Below are 17790 nucleotides of genomic sequence, written 5' to 3'. Positions count from 1 at the left end.
AGCTCTAAAAGTGATAAAAACTCCGGATGACATTTGACTTTCTGCCCCATGAATTCAGCTCTAAACTTCAAGAATATTTGTGTGTGTTTCATTTGGTTTCTTTCAGAGGCTACATTGGAAGCAAAAAACAACAACAACAACAACAACAACCAAAAAATGGGTATGACAAACGGTAATGAAAACTCCAAATGACCTTTGACTTCCTTGCCTATGAATTCAGTGCTTATGTTCCTGTTTTTGTTTCATTGTATTTCTTTCACACAGGCTACACTGTTGAAAAAATGGGCGTGGCTAATAGGTATTTATCTATAAGCAGTGTCATCTTTCCATACATCCAACCATACTGTCCCAGGCAGGACCCCTACCCATGGTGACTGGAAATGAAGACCTCCTCAGAAGAAATGTCATACACCAGTGATGCGTTCAAACAGGTCCCGCCGTATCATATTTCCATCCCTGATAGAGATCTCAATTATTCTGTCTCTCGTTTCCATGGTGATAGGCATCTTATTGCTTCTCATCTCAAATATCTACTGAGAGGTGCTCTCATCCACTGGAAAACTTTTTTTTTTCATGGGTAGGTTATAAAAGTTGACAAACACCAGGTTTTGAAATTTCTCCCTGCTCAAGCAGGGAAGTGAGAAGAACAACTCCCTGCTCAAAGGGGGTGTGAGATTTCATAAATCAGTCAAATGTATTCTAACCATCCCCCCCCCCCCCCAGTCTCTTTCAAGACTGTGCCACATGCATCTTTTCACTGGCTAACCTAGCAGCATAATACCGTAAAACACGATATATTCGCGGCATGAAATTTTCGCGAATTGGAGCTGACGGCCTTTTTTGTGGCATGAAATTTTCCCAAAACTGATGTCACTGGAATTCAATGCATATACATGTAGTGAAGACAAGAACTTTCACGTGCATTTGAAGAGTTTGTTTGCAAAAACCGATAAGTCCATTTTTGAAGATTTTGAAGTACGGTCTCTGTCATAAAGTACAAAATAATACCTTTTAAATGATATATTGGTCACTACATATAAAGGTATATTTTTGAAGTTATGGTCAAAAGAAGCAAACATTTTCTTATTATTTTCTGTATTTTTCTTGACCTTTAATCGCAAATATCTCCATTTGGCAAATATGGACTTATCGGTTTTTGCAAACAAACTCTTCATTTCAATTTCGCGAATCTTGGCGCTCGCGAAATTAAAATGCATGCGAACATTCCTCGTTTTACAGCATTTGCCTATGTTTTAAAGAATACACATACACACAAACAAGCAGACAAACAGAAATGGTTACAAGAAACTATGATTGTATAGACTGAGTGTAATTAAATCACCATATCACTAAAGGGGATATTCTTTCACTAGAGAAGGTTGATGTGTGAAAGAAACTGGACATAAGACAAAAAATCTGCAACCATCCATAAGACTCACAAAATCTCATAAAGTAGAAAAATCATCATTGTCCAGCACTGTGCATTAAATCTGTCAAAGTTCATTTACTGCAGTAACTAAAAGGTCCATAAATTCAGACAAAAGTTCTAGACAAAGGAAAAGAAAAAGAATTCCTTCCACTACTCAATTACACTATATTATTATGACTGTGTCCAGACTAAAAGAATTGACTTTGAAAGTTTATGTACCAATGTGTTAGATATGTAAGACAGAAGTTCAATGATTTACTGCAGAAAGGATCACGTGTCGTATCTACCAGCATTTTAATAGCTTTGTGATATAAGCTACATTCACATGATGCAGCAAGAACAAAAAAAAGCGCGATATATGCATCGTCAGTCACAAAATCTTGCTACTCTTGGAAAGATTCAACAGTGAACAATTTACAGATGTCTGTTTTATCAAGAATTCTGCACCATAACTGAATCATATCTAAATAGCCCTAAACTGCCATCATAATCTGATATGTAAAGGTCCTATAGGTGGGATATGAATTGTGATCCTCACATTACATTTCACCATAACTATTCATGTTATCTTATTGATTTCATCTGCGTCTTTTTTTTTTTGTCCATATTTTTTTCTGTCTGTCCTTCTCTTGCCTTGTATAAAAACTGTACCTGGTAAAGCAGGGCAATGAAAATTGCAGATACTTTTGGAAGAAGAATAGTTGAATTGAAGCTAGGCTAATCTTAGTATAATAAACCATATCACTATCATATTGTTATCTTTAATATCATTATTATCATCATAATCATCATTAATCTGATCATCATCATCACCATCATCATCATCATCATTATTATTACATCAATTGGTTAAGCCCAATCGCTTGTGTTTGTTAATCATTTCACCAAGAGTTTCTGAGTTGTTTTCTACCTCAATGGAATTTTTCATTCCTGTCATATTCTTTTCAACCATTACTGCATGTTTGTTTCCTTCTTTTCCATTGTCTTTGCTTTTCTTTTCTCTAGACATGCTCCTGCCCATTCACAATTTAACTTCAGTGATTCCACAAATCAAATATGTACTGCAAAGAATGCCTCTTATATGTTGGCACACAGGTGTTTTACATGGTTGGTCTCACACCATACCAAAGATAATAACGCTGATGCATACATTCAGAAAAGATTGATGTACTTCATTTTGATTTGATGCACGTTTTGTTCTTCGCCATGCAAGCAGTGAAGCGAATGCTATGGTACCAAAGGATAGCTATGGTACTGCATGCCCGTTAAAAAGCACATATTGTTTTTTGCCATGCTTGCAGTGAACCGAATGCATTCTTACTCCACATACACTTGACAATCAAGTTGATCAATGGGTCAACATTCATCACCTAGTGAATGAATTGCAACCCTGTAAAGCTTTCAACAAAGATTAAAAAATAAAGAGAGAAAGAGGCTGTTGTCAACTCACGTCTGAATGTTAACGTAAATCTCTCCGTGCTCCAGCTCAAGAAAGCCGCGGAACAGGGTGGACCACTGGATCACAAATGCGGCCAGAAGGAAGTTGAAGCCGACACTGCCGTAACCGTAGCGTTTCAGGAACGTCATCAGAAAGCCGAAACCGATGAACATCATGACATGGACATCTTGGAAGACTGCATGGAATGTGAAGAAAATGATAAAGTAGTAGTAATAATAATAATAATGATGATGATGATGATGATGATGATGATGATAATGATAATGATGATGATGATGATGATGATGATGATGATAATGATGATGATGATGATGATAATGATAATCATCATAATAATAACAGTAACAATGATAATACTAAAAGGAGGCTTTAACAATAATAAATGATGATGATAAAAAATAGTAAAATAAAAAATGAAATCCCTTTTATGAACAAAATCTTTCATCCCTTTCATGAACAAAATGTAATTTTTGTGGAGCCAAGCATGAATTTCATATCTCTCTCTTTCTCTCTTTCTCTCTTTCCATCAATCTCAGGCCTTCTTATATATCATATCTCTTTCTCTCTATCTATCTGTCTATTTATCTCTCTCTCTCTATCAATCTATATTATCTATTATATCTTTCTCTTTCTCTATTTCCCACTGAGGCACATATTAAAGCACAAGAATGGTTGCAGTATGTCAAAATTCAGTGAACGTTACCCACTACAGCATGGGTTCAAAGTTTCTTTCTCAGTTAAAATGAATTCCTATATGTATGACATCTGCCAAGGATGAACTTTTAGTTGGTGTTTTTTTTTAATTCCTGCATGATAGATAGAGACAAAGAGATTTTTTTTTCCACTTTAAGGTCATCCCTCTTTAGACATGGTTGCTTTCTATCCATCCAGTCAGACCAAGAGGATAATTCACAAAGTTCATTCCAGCATATTACATCATTAGCATTAAGTTTAAACGATAATAACATTTGATCTGCTTATATCATTGCTTGATTTGATCTCCACATTGCCCAGGGCAAATCATTGTTCAATAGGTCCACCATCTAGTGGTTTTTTTTCTTCCATAACAACAACCACAACAACATCTAGCAGCTATGTAAAATTGGAGGACAATGCACTTGCAAACATTTCTGACATCCACCATGAGTTTCACATGGCTTCACACCAGCTCCACCCTTAACCTTTCTTTCAAGTTTGGTTTAACCCTTCTTCCAAGTTTGGTGTAATGAGATTTTCATGCACATCAACTCTACATTCCCAGGAGCCTTCATCTAATCACAAGTGTTCTTCCATCCCGCTCTACCTCAATCAGCCTCCAACTATTCCCCACTGATGCAGGGGAACACAAGCTCCCCTGCTTGTGGTGGTATCAAAATGACTGGTCTCCTCTTGTGAGAAGATGATAAATTTGTTTTTCTTCTTCCACATTTTTTTTTCTCTCTCATGGTGTTTGATGTCCTATAGCAGTCCACTCACTTTTGGTAAAACTGAGGTTAGAATGTTTAGCTGGTATAACATGCCCCCCTCATGGCTGGGGGAGGATAAAAGTCCCCAAGCCATGTCACGCTTAATCCGTCACCAACTCTATCAGAAATATAGCATTTTCGTTTTAACTGTTTGCCCCACCGTACGAAAACTTTTGGAGGAACCAAGATATCAAAGATTAGATGGACAATTGGGTTGGGCAGTTCATAGGGGCACTGAGAGAGGGGAAAATGTCTCCTGTAACTATCAATTTCACATCTTACAAAATTCCTACCCCAAAGATGGTAGGCCTGTAGGCCTATACTGCTATATATAGTATCAGCATTTTTGAAAAAAAAAAAAGAAATATGCCATTTCTGTCAATCTCCCACTAATCAATTTATCTTCCAAACCATCCACTGGAAAATACTGTTGAAAGTTTGCAGGTGTCTTAAAAACCTCCAATAATTCATCAATGTGGCTCTTGCAAGACACTACTATTAAAGCTTCTAAATGTTCTGGGTTTTTTTTCTATTGTTTCCCTTTGCTATTCTGCTACAGAATGACTGTTGGTACTTCGATGCATAAATACGTTGGTGTTTAAATTGGTAATGTAGTACTTTGTATTTATCATATCTTTTGGATATCTTCACACTATCAAACAGGTGTAAAGAAATCAGATAATACCCATTACCACTGACCCTTGACCCCCCCCCCCCCCCCCCATGGCCTGCAGGTCCCCCACTCAGAAAAATATTCAGCAGGTCCCTGTCTGCTATACACAACAGAGGAGCATTACTTTGCCTGTCCAATCTATATCATAAATGCCACAAAAACATGAATAGCCTATTCAAATCTCGACTTGTCTCTTTTATTACCCACTGCCTCCTGTTTTTTTTTTTCCAGGTGCTTTTCCACATTGGGAATCCACCTCTCGCTCTGACCAATTAGGGACATATCATTATGGTCAAACCTGTCAATAGCGGTCACCAAGGCCCAGCGGCAATACCAATAGACATAAAGACGAAAAAAAAAATGACCATTAGGATATAATATACAGATGGTCGCTACAGACAGGAACTCGCGTGGGGAGTGGTGAAATGCAAAAGTGGCGCTATGAAAAGTGGCCGTACGTACAGCAGCCACCTGTCTACAGGTGGCCGCTGTAGACAGTGTGCCGCTGAGACAGGTCGGACTGGGATATTCCTCGCACAGACGGGTACGATTGCACGTGAAGCATGCAGTGCCGTGCATAAATTTATGGCACCTGGGTCTTAAACAGTTTGGAACATTGCGGGTGTTAGTCCATAAAGCAGGGGTCCTTGGGAATCAAACAGCCCTAAATGCTCGATAAATGTTATTTTCTTCAATCCACAAAACGTGTGGTATCTAACTAAATCTAGTGCAAAACCGGAAGCTCACCTTACCGAGTGACCCAAACGCTGAACGCCATGCCAACATCGTGGTACGATCACAGATGTGTAAGAGTTCTGTGGGTACGATTCGCTGAGTCACGTGATACTGATTGGATTCTGTACATCCAATTCACATCATCAGAACAAATCTGAACTTATCCCAGACCCAGATCCCCCTTAAAACACACGCACACACACACACACACACACACACACACAAAGCAAAACCTAACAAAACAAAACAAAACAAAACAAAACAAAACAAGGAGGATAGCAAAAAACAACAACAAAAGACAGACGTAGTGAGCGCACGTTTCGTTCAATTACATGTGCGCATAATCAGTCTAAATATCAAAAGACGTCTCATATTTCGGTGTTATCACCAATTAACGATATTCTCGATCTTGTACGGCTTCTCCGGAATGTTTTCGGGCCTACAAAATGTCCCAAATTGTTATGATTGCCTGTGTAATCGTCAGGTCAATATTGTGCACCCGCCATCCCTTCCCGAACAAAAGAAAGTAAATTGTCAGACAACCCAAACAACATCGAAACTTCTCTTATTGTGCAACTGACCCTAACCTATAGCCCAATAGATCTTTTATGCTTATATGACGGCCAACACGGAATGCAGGTGAGATATTATCAACAACTGTTTGCAGTTCAACCAAACACGGGCAGTTTGCTCACCCGATCATCACGTAAGACTCCCTCATAATTTGAAAACTTTGACGTTTCATAATAATAACCGTGTATATATAAATCAAATTAACAATGATTGCATACTTGGGTAGGCCTACTGATGCACATGGCTGGTCACGACTATCTATGGAGCTTCATGCATTCATAATTCATGTACCATAATTGTTATCGCCCATCACACAAAAAGGACGTAATAATGGTGTAGACCTATATGGCCAAATATGCGTAATAATGATAATTTATGAATAATTAATAACAACTACATTTTGAGTGTTTGCTTGTTTTTTTTTATCGTTCCATATTCCACGTTTCAACAAATAAACCATATATAATATAACAAAAAAAAATTGATTGGATGAATTGTCAAATGCAACAATTAAAGGGATTGTATTGTTTTGGTTGAGAACCAATTTTAGGTTTCTAACATTTTTTGGTGAGATAATGAGAAACCTCTTATGAAATAAGAAAGAGCATGTAATTCCATGAGGAATTCAACGTTTGTTTGATGAAAATTGGTTTTAAAATGGCTGAGATATCCAAAAAAGAGCGATTCTCATAAAGTGTGGGACCCACACTTTATTACGATAGCTTTGTTTTACTTTGTTTTTGGATGTTTCAGTCATTCCAAACCCGATTTCAATCAAATTAACTTTGAATTCCTCTTAAAATGGTATGCTCTGTACTATATCATAAGTGTTTTCCTTGGTAACTCACAAAAAGTTAAAAGCTCAATTCTCATCTCCACCTGATACTGTACCCTCCCTTTAAGACAACGGAACGTGTGAAGTATGAGGAATCTAACGTTACATTTAGAAGCATTGTTTGTAGGGTGTAGATTTCCAGATGCTGACGTGAGTACAATTGGAAGGAATGACAGTTTATGAAGTAGGGAAATGTACGAATGTCGAAAAATATTTTTAAAAAAAGAAGAAGATAAGAATGTCTTTATTCATAAAGAATTATATAAATAATATTGATTACCAACTACAATGTATTACCATTATGAAAAGGGAAAGAAAAAAATGCACTGAAGACAAATTTAATCTATTCTATAACATACTTCAATCCAATTCCGATTCATCTGAATGAAAAGCAGTTGAATGAACATGTGGACATAAAAATAACCAGTGCATGTAGGTTTATCCAACACTAAAATAAACATACGGACATTATTCAAATAATGAATACAACATAAAATAATGGCAGTCGTTATTATCTAAAACATAATGTAGGTATGACTAAAACAAGACAATGCAGGGAAATTTGCAGGGGAACATGCAAGTTATGCTTTAGACTAAAGGGGAAGGTGTCATGCATGCCAATGTCTCTTGTTGTTCATGATTATTACTAGACCTACATTGGCAATGAATGACAGATAATGTCATTGACAGAATCTTGGTTTGAATTTATTTTTTTTCTTTTTTAGGTCGTGTCCATTTGGGCAAGTAATCTAAAGAAAAATAGTAGAAAAACAATTTTGAAATTTAATCATGGTACATGTTTGGATATTCTTTTGGCCACAAGAAATTAAGTGATGATCACAGGGTACTATGCATGAATCAATACAAGTCAACATGACTTTGTATTGCACAGCTTTCGTAACTGCGCACTATCGGCACCAAAGCTGATGTGTTAATCACGATAAATCAAAAAGCCTGGGAGGAAGACTATAACAGGAATCGGTGTAGTAGATCGCAAAGCTTGTAGAGGACCTGATATGACAGGTCATTGTACTTATCTCCCCTGTGAACGTGCCTTGTAATCACACCGACATTTCACGCCATCTCTCCTTACGGCGTTAGAAAAGAAAGAAAAAAGAAGAAGAAGAAGAAAAAAAAAAAAAAACATTTAATGCACCTTATAAATACCAGGGAGGTTTTCTTACACAGACACGTACTCAGTATACACCCCTGTATACCGTGTCAGATATACACAAGTAGTTGCAGCAGGGAGGTGGGAAAACTCCCTGGTTGCAGGGTATCTCTGATTTCACAATTAACCCTATAATTCCACCAGGTTTTGGGGGGGACTTGAAGCCACGGGGGGGGGGGGCTTTTTTGCCCCCCCCCCCCCCCCCCCCCCCTTCAGATCTCGGTCGTGGATCCTCGCGAAAATTTGCACTACGGAAGAGGCCAATGTAATCTACAAGACTGTATACATGTAGTTAGATTTTTCAAATTCTAATTTATGTATTTTATATTAATTAATCTATGCTAATTTATGCAAAAATGATTTTATCCCTATAAATCAAAAAATAAAGTTCCAAGACTTCTAATTTCTGCTTAACATATTCTTTTCAATATCCTCAACAATAATATTGAAGCAAAAATTCGGCTTCATAATTATTTCTTATGTATTTTATTGTTTATTGAATTTTTTATGTATTTGCCTTTTTTTTACTTTTTGATTTTGTTATTTTTCGTCAAAATTTGTTGCAGAAACTTTGTAAAGCATAATCAGGCTAGAATAAATCATTATCAGCCATTGAAAGTAAAAATATTTATTTTTATATGAATTAATTGCAAAACACAATTTAAATTACATTGGATTTGTACACAAAATCATGTTTTTGAGCAATTTTTGGGTAGACAAATTTTATTCAAAGGAGCGTGGCTTCAAAACGTGGTGCCCGGGAGCGACAAATTTGGTCTCAAAAGTTGCGCGATACTTGAAAGAAAAAAGTCATAAACTGTCGTGGCGAGAGCATCACGCGTTGCGGAGTAATCACGCGAAACGTTGAGGGGGCCAAAATGCCCCCCCCCCCCCCCCCGGTGGGAATAGGGTTAAAGTGTGGAAGAAAACACCACTGAGGTAATTGGGGGCCATTTGTATTCTATCGTAGGCCTCTTTGTCATCCAAGGTTTTCACGATTTCAAGCTTTGCTCTTCGTGTCAACCCATGCAAACCCATAAAACCTTCCAAAAATAGTTTTTTTTTAATTGCTCATTAACCATGAATGGCCTGTATTAAATTAGAATAGTTTTGTATTACGAAGTGAATATTACAAAGTAAGTAAAACGAAGTAAACATGTACCCTGTACTTTTATTTTATTTTGTGCACAGGCCTGTATGTATTTTATTTGCAAAGCAATGCTTATAAAATGGTTGCAGAAACCAATAAATGCAATTAAATCAAATTAAATTAAATTCACGGGTGAAAATGTTGCGATAACATATCATTAACGTATAGTCGCACACGACAGAAGATTGTTAAGGTTACAACTGCCCACTTCTAGACAAGGGAGCGTGCTTTCCCCACTTCAAACATGCTATAAATGTCGCGAGCCAAAGTTCAACTTTATGATATAGAGCCTTTCGGCATGTCAAACGTCTATAGAGTAAGGATGTTTGCAACGAATTGTTTTACCATTTACACTTCCAGACATTCGATATGAGTGGCTGACAGAGTTTGATGATTTTTTTTTTCTCTGTGTGTGCTTTTCGACAATTTAAAAAAACAAACAAACCACAAAACAAAAATAAAACAATAACAACTAAGCCAAACGGGGATTCAAGGCATAGCTTCGTTATTTTGTTTCAAACAGGCTCTCGAGATGTTCCCAAATAAAGATAATACCATGTGAGTTTCCTTAGAATAGAGAAAAAGCAGATTGATCACTATATCTCAAATTGTTTTTAGATTACAACATCCAAGATGAATATGTTAAAAGTGACTATGATGCCTTGTCATTTCTCCTGTGTGTCCTTTAGTAGGCTGTCATTTTTTCTTCAAGAAAATCTTGTTGTTGCGAAAAAATTGAAATGTTACAAAAATACTTACTTACTGGTGTCCATTTGCTCCCCGGTCGATTGCGTTATAGAGATGAATTCAATTTTATCTAAAGCAAATCACTCAAGAAAGCAATTTAAAAAAAGAAACCTGGTGAACTAAAAGAAGAAAATAATGTGCACCTTCCTTTCGTCCAAACGTCACGTAATGGCTCCACCCCACCACCACCCCACCCCCACCCTCCCACCTATACTCCCTCACCGAATGTCGGGGGGGGGGGGGACGCCAAGAACATACGGGTGACTGATTTACTATGACAGAACAGCATGCGTTTCTACACGACGTGCGTCCATTGAGAAGATGCGATGAACTCCTATGTACAGCCTTCCACATGCACGCGAGACGCGCGGTCATGCGTGCGTGTAGGGTGTCGCGTCGCATCCATGACCATAACTTACAGCCAATCACAGTCCCAGCCTCTACAATATTGCGCGCCAACGTGCCATGGCAACGGGTGACAGGTGGCCCGACCTCCGATGCGATCTCGGAGAGTAAAGAGCGAAAGAATGTGAGTACTACTTTGTCAGTTTGTAAGGGTCAATGATGCCTCACAAAAATATTTATTTTCAATGCAAATTTATTGGCGCCAAATTGTTTTGTACCAGTCTCTCTTCAGGTCATAAAACAGAAAGGGTGGTCTGAGAGAAAAGTGGTGATGTGTTGTGTAATTGTGTTAAATAGGGTTATAGAGTGTTATATAGATAGAGACAGACAGAAGCGAGAGAGAGAGGTCAAAACAAAACAGGCAAATATAATTTATATGGGTAGCCACTTAATTTGGTACGAGAACAATATGTGTGGTTATCAGACGGTCCTTGCACTGTTCAGTCCTGCACAGAACAGAATACTCCTTACGACTGCAAACGCACACATAATTCTCTAAGAAACACAATTTCAAATCAGCATGGACATGTCTCTTGGCACCAAAGATGCCGTATGGGAAAAGAAGGCAAGGAAATCTATGTTTAAAGTTTTGCTTGGAATCCAGGTAACTTACATTTTGCTGTGCAATATTGACTATACCGAAGATACGTGTATTAATCCCTTGTATACGTGCAGTAATACAGGGACTTTTATACAATGCCATGCACTGGTCGCATGTTCTTCACTAAAGCTATTACTCCAGTATCAATAATCAACTATAAATACCAGCTGGGAAGATTGTTGATGGCTGCCAGATAACTGTGAGAGAGATATTGGGGTGTCTGTGTGTGTGTGTGTGTGTGTGTGTGTGTGTGTGTGTGTTTTAACACGCGTGCATGACTCGATTTTGACCTGCCTTTCTTTTATACACTGTATAGAGTCCATGCCTCTTGTCAACTATCATATAGCGACTCTTATTTCCTTATCAGTTTAAACCGACAACTATATTTACACTCGAGTTCAACTTCCAATAAAAAAGAAGCAAAGAGGAGGTAATGAGTTTACGGTAATCCTTGAGTGAGACACATACTCGTCTTTGTCATGTAGGCATTCAGGACAAGAACAAACAATATAAAAATGTTGACTGTGCACTATTTGATCCGACTCCAATGAAATCGGACATTTAAGACAAAAAGAATACATAATTTTCATTGATATTCTTCTTCTTCTTCTTCTTCTTCTTCTTCTTCTTCTTCTTTTGGTCTTTCTTTCCATTTCTTTCAGTTCTCTCCGTTCTCCGTGTGCTTTCTTCCCTAATTCTATTGGGTCAGAGGAAATCGATACCTTGATTACTTTGAAGCATTAATTTTTTATAATATTGATTTCGGTATTGTATATATACATCATGTTTGAAACATACTTTTGGATTATGTGTGTCACGGTGTAGTTTTCCTTTCAACAAGCAAAAACAAGATACTTCTTCCACATCATTGCGTCACATCATTACTACGCACTTGATGTTTGTTGACAACGAACATGAAATAAAACACGAGACACGTCAAGTATTAAAACAATGATCCCCTGTTTCAGACATTCAGTCACCACAACAATGGCCTTAAAAGGAATGACATCATTGTCATGCAAATCGTTTGAAGTCGTGCGTGCATGTCAACCGAACAATTATTTTCCGGTCTTTTTGCACTGTTGAGGCTCAAGGACTTGGGAGGGTGGGGGAGCGTTTAAAGGCTCTGATAGACCCCTCCCCCCCCCCCCAAAAAAAAAAAAACAAAACAAAACAAAACAAAACAAAAAAACAAAAAAACAAAAAAACAAAACACACACACAAAACTATCTTGCACATTCTCAAAAAATAGACCTCAACCTTTCATTCCCCATGAAAGCTCCCTGTTTACTTTCACTCTTTCAAATGGTCTTCATTGACCAGTTCAATGAGTTTCACCTTAATATAATCAACACCCTGAACCATCCCGTTCATATGGTCTCTGATTACAGCCCCCTCGTTTTCGTCAATATATTGTTCATTATCATCATCATCAACGTCGTCATCATAATTATCATTATAGTCATGATCATTAAGCAAAATATATTTAATAATAAACGTTGGTGAAGGTGATGGGACAAACTATCACTTCAGAGGCGATCTGGATGTAGCTATCTTTCCGAAGCGCAGCTGAGGAAAGATAGCGTTCATATTCAGATCGCCGAGGAAGTGATAGTTTGTCTCATTGCGTGAAACCAAAAGTTGATTATTTGCTTTATATTCCACATCTGGGGTCCTAGATATTCCCATTTTATTCCACATCTGAAACCGTTTTAGCTGTCTTTAGGCATCATCAGGGCTTAAGCTAGGTAGTTTACTTTAGACGTATGCGCGTAGATGACAAAACAATGAATTTGCTCCGCGCCCCGCGCGTGGCACCGAAATAGTAAGTGCGTTGCACTGTGGTCTATCACTTGACCCAGGTCAAATGATAGACCACAGTGCAACTTTTTTATTTTGTGCGTACTCAAAATTGTAAATTATATCACGCGTTAGGACTGTGTGGGCTAAGAGATCAGCGAAAGAAAATGACTACCATCATATAGAGTGTAACGAACTTTTCTTCTCAGGTGATGTGATGGGCAAAACTAAGCTTTATCACGTGATCAGCTCTTGACCAATCCTTTAGCAAGAGTCTTAGTATGTGGAATATAATACTATATATTACATGTTATCAGTATTAGTATAAGTAGTCAGCTGCTGGTGGTAGTAGTAGTAGTAGTAGTAGTAGTAGTAGTAGTAGTAGTAGTAGTAGTAGTAGTAGTAGTACATGTAGTAGGTGTAGTAGTAGTAGTAGTAGTAGTAGTAGTAGTAGTAGGAGGAGGAGGAGGAGGCCTGGTGATACATTTAATTCTGTCTGAACTACCTCGTCTTATCAATCACACCGTATTAAATTGTACAATCGCTGTTTAAGTTTTCTTTTTCATGCTCAGCAGCTCGCACAGTTCAGCTAAAATCCATGGAGTTTAATAGTCAGGCTCGTTATCATCAACAATAAACAGTTTATTTTTAGAAGACGGGGTGGTACCTCACGCGAGTCGAGATTCAATGATATATTGCACGACTACATAGGAGAATATGTAAATGAAATTGTCCCAGTTTTTGTAGTGTGCCTGATTACATGCAATCAAAAAGTGTCATTACGAGTTGGACTTTGATTGAGCGTAACTGATCCATGACGATAGTGAACTTTGCCGGGCCATCATTAGGTCCATGTCTATAGAAGCCACCGAGTGCTGGTGGCGGTAGGATTCTGATCATTGTTATGTTCTCATCAGTGACGAAATGGAATGATTTGGACGGAATTGATATAAAAATTACGATATACATATGAAATATAAATATGATAATATATGAATTATTACAATGTATGTTGCATGATTTGCAAAATCTTCTCCTCAATATTTTACTCTCCTATCGGTTGCTTTCTATTTCACTTATTACTTAGTGTCCAGTCCCTCTTTAACCCATCACCTGTTCCCCCCCCCCCCTACCTATCCATCCCCCCTTTTTTTAATCAAGGACCAATGCCTCCACCTTTTTTGACGCCTTTCTCCCTTACATGCCTATTTTGATATGGAACATAAAGAAGATCTGGGTGTTTGTTTGGTTTTTTTTTAAGGGATGGTACAGTATTGGTGGAGATGAGAATTGAGCTTTTAACTTTTTGCGAGATACCAAGAAAACACTTATGAAATAGTACAGAACATGCCATTTTAAGAGGAATTCAAAGTTTATTTGATGAAAATCAGGTTTGGAATGACTGAAACATCCAAAAAAAAAAAACAAAGTAAAACAAAGCGATCGTAATAAAAGTGGGTCCCACATTTTACTACAATCGCTCTGTTTTGGATATCTCAGCCATTTCAAAACCAAGTTTAACCAAATAAACGTTGAATTCCTCATGGAGTTACACGCTCTTTCATATTTCAAAAGAGGTTTCTCATTATCTCACAAAAAAAAAAGAAATGTTAGAAACCTGAAATTAAGTCTCAGCCAAAACTATGCGATCCCTTTAGTGCTTGTTTTATTCTGCACTCTTGTTAATGATATAAATTAAAATTGCTTGTATAGTTTGTGCAGTTTACAGGGTTTCTCTAACGAACCAATGATGAATAGAAATCATAATTATCATGTACTCACGCCCGTAGTATTTGTCCACGGGGTAGAAGTCTTCGTCGTCCTTGGCGCCCGGGGCGGCGACGTGGGGATCGTAGCGGACGAAGACGGCGAACAGGATGACGAACAGGATCTCGAAGATCAGCAGCACCGCTGTCAGTTTGCCCCGAAAGAAACCCATCTTGATGTCGAACTCGTTGCTGATGTCGAACTCTCAGAGCAAGTTACAGTGTGATTTTTTTTTCAATGTTATTGTTGTTTGTCGCAGTGTTAATAGTCCTGTGCATACGATGGCGATGTTTAAAGTGTGTGTACAGTTCTGGTCGAGGTGAAGATTTAGCTTTTAACGTTTTGTGAGATATTCAGAAACCACTCTATGAGATGTCAAAGAGCATGCAGTTCTAAGGGGTGTCAAAAGTTTATTTGATGAAAATCGGTTTTGAAATGGCTGAGATATCCCAAAACAAGGTGAAACAAAGAGATACTAATAAAGTTGGGGCATGTCGCCTTTTATTATTAGCACTTTTTTGGATATCTCAGCCATTTGAAAACCAATTTTCATCAAATAAACGTTGAATCCTTCTTAAAATTACATGCTCTTTCATATTTCATAAGAGGCTTTTCATTATCTCACTTTAATAGGAATGTTCAAAACATGAATCCCTACCTCAACCAGTACTGTACAGTCCCTTTAACGTCGCGCTCTGCAACTGCTCTGTGAAATGTTTCAGATTGAGCTCAGCAGCGTGTCAAGTCGGTCAGCTATACCGAAACAAGCTTTTTGACGAGACCGGGGAATTGGTACTACTGATAACAACCGTGTTTACTCGAGGTCAATATCTGGTTGAAGTTCACTTTGATGAATTAATTGGCCCGCGGGTGTAAATACGCGAAAAAGATGAATTCTACAAGCTCAGATCTGGAAATTTGAGGGTGAGATCTCTGGGGTGTCTCAAAACATCAGACTCTGAACTACCAGTAAAACGGTGTGTTCGTAGTACGCAGGGGATAACGACCTATCGGCTGGGATACTGTCGTGGATTGATGGGGATAAACAAGAGATTTATTCATTTTATACCACAGAGTACATTCCTGTGAAGTACATTTAGAATGTGTACGGCTATCAATTACGGAAGTACTAGTAGGCGTGGCTTTCGGGTTGAGGACCGCCTGTATCACGAGGCTGAGAGGACAATGCGAGCGTGCAAAAGTTTCGCCTCGCCTCATGACTATTCATAAGTCTATACGTGTTGCATGAGTTGTCGACCACCCGATCTTCAGACTTAACTTAATCAAGACCATACCAGTTTATTTTCCGTATGCGGCAGGCCTCTGAAAATTACGTTTTACTTGCCTTTTTCCAACGTTGTTGCTTGTTTCTTTCTTATCTGTCTTTCTTTTTGAGGGGGGGGGGGGGCAATTGGTTAACCTCTCTTTCGTGTGTCGTTTGTTTCGTTATTGTTTATAAGGGGACCATCCACATGACTATCTAGAATCTATCGTGGGTTGCACTATTGAGCATACATTCTAATTAAAAGCTTTTATTTCGTTATTCCGAAACTCTTCGTGTGGTTGGTTTGATAAGATATACTGGTATTTTCACACGAACTAGAAAATCGTCTGGAGGTCCAGTTTAAATCATTGTTGCCATTCGATAATTATGATATATCAAAATTCTCACTGACGTGATTTCATCGTAAATAGTTTCACGTTTTGCCAACAAGTACAATGTATTGCTGTTTCTGATGTTTAACAGTGTTTAATGTTTGTTACGTCTTCCATGCCCCAGGGACGGTCAGTGCAATATAGTGATTAAAGTTCAGTGTCATCCAATCGTCGTTATCAATGCTATTTGCCCTTGTCAGGAAAATTCCTTCTAAATGATTGAAGAGTTTTATTGCAAAACGAGCTAACTCCATCATTTTGTCAGGTTGAGATATGTGGATTAAAGCTCCTAAAAAAAAAAACAAAGAAAATAATAAGATCATATACAGGATTATTTTGTAATCATAACTTCTAGAATATTCCTTGTTATGTCACAAGTGAGTTATTATTGGAAAGGTTTTATTTTGCTCTATCTGATGATGGACTTACTTTGAAATGTGTAAAAATGGCGCTTAGCTCATTTTGCAATAAAACTCTTCAATTGTTATCGGTACGTCACTCCAGGGAGAGGGGGCAGGGAGGGAGAAAGTTAGAATAATGAGGGGTAGAGAGGGGGAATTAGAGGCAGCAGCGATTGAGAACATATGAAGAGTTTGCAACTGATTGACAAATTGCCCTACATCGACGTAAATAAGCACTGAATTGATCAGTAAAAAATGATGGGCGTACATACTCGAGCAGGATACGAACCTACGACCTCCTGATCACCGGACAGGCGTCATCTCCACTAGACATCCTGCTCGAGTATGTACGCCCATCATTTTTTATCATGGCTACTACTAAAACACTGATCAATTCAGTGCTTATTTACGTCGATGTAGGGCAATTTGTCAATCAGTTGCAATGAAAGGATCTCGACGGAAGAATTTCATGAATTTGAATAATGGACAGGCAAGTTGTCGCTGAGCTCCATGGATTGTGAGGATCAGCGCCCTCTATTGACAGATGACAAGGTATGGTATTCGCAGGTCACTCCCTCATTCACCTGCTTCACTATACGTGAATAATCATTGTGTCAAAGCAGAGATTAATAAAAGCCGCCATGAAAGGTTGAGCAGTGCTGAATCAGGGAGACGGAAGTATCCATACCCGACTGAATGTTGCATGTATTTCACACAGACAGGAGGGAGAAATAATTATTAGCTTTATTTACCGTGCATGGTATTTGCATGTTTATTGTTAATGTCGTTGTTCTTGTTCTTGTTGCTGTTGCAGTTGTTGTTGTTGTTGTTGTTGTCGTCGTCGTCGTTGTTGCTGATTTTGTTGTCGTTGTCGTTGTCGTTATTGTTGTTTTGGGATGGGGCAAGAGTGTTACATGGAAAC

At 38.1% G+C, this 17790-nt stretch overlaps 2 protein-coding genes across 2 annotated transcripts in view; both read right to left on the bottom strand.

Annotated features, from left to right (window-relative positions):
- LOC140230039 (ammonium transporter Rh type B-A-like) overlaps positions 1 to 14983 on the bottom strand; it is an 80002-nt gene extending 65019 nt beyond the window's left edge. The window contains exons 1-2 of the mRNA XM_072310243.1: positions 14827 to 14983; positions 2880 to 3063 (exon numbers count right to left, since the gene is read on the bottom strand). Of these exons, the coding sequence (XP_072166344.1) occupies positions 2880 to 3063; positions 14827 to 14983 (341 nt within the window). The remainder of the gene's footprint in view (positions 1 to 2879; positions 3064 to 14826) is intronic.
- The window catches only part of LOC140229476 (ubiquitin-ribosomal protein eL40 fusion protein), a 336799-nt gene that overhangs the window by 175623 nt on the left and 143386 nt on the right, over positions 1 to 17790 (bottom strand). The window lies entirely within an intron of this gene.

This window comes from Diadema setosum, chromosome 6 (assembly GCF_964275005.1).
Source record: "Diadema setosum chromosome 6, eeDiaSeto1, whole genome shotgun sequence".
Classification (NCBI taxonomy): domain Eukaryota; kingdom Metazoa; phylum Echinodermata; class Echinoidea; order Diadematoida; family Diadematidae; genus Diadema; species Diadema setosum.
Note: the sequence above shows the minus strand (reverse complement) of the source record. Positions and strands in the feature narration are given on the sequence as shown.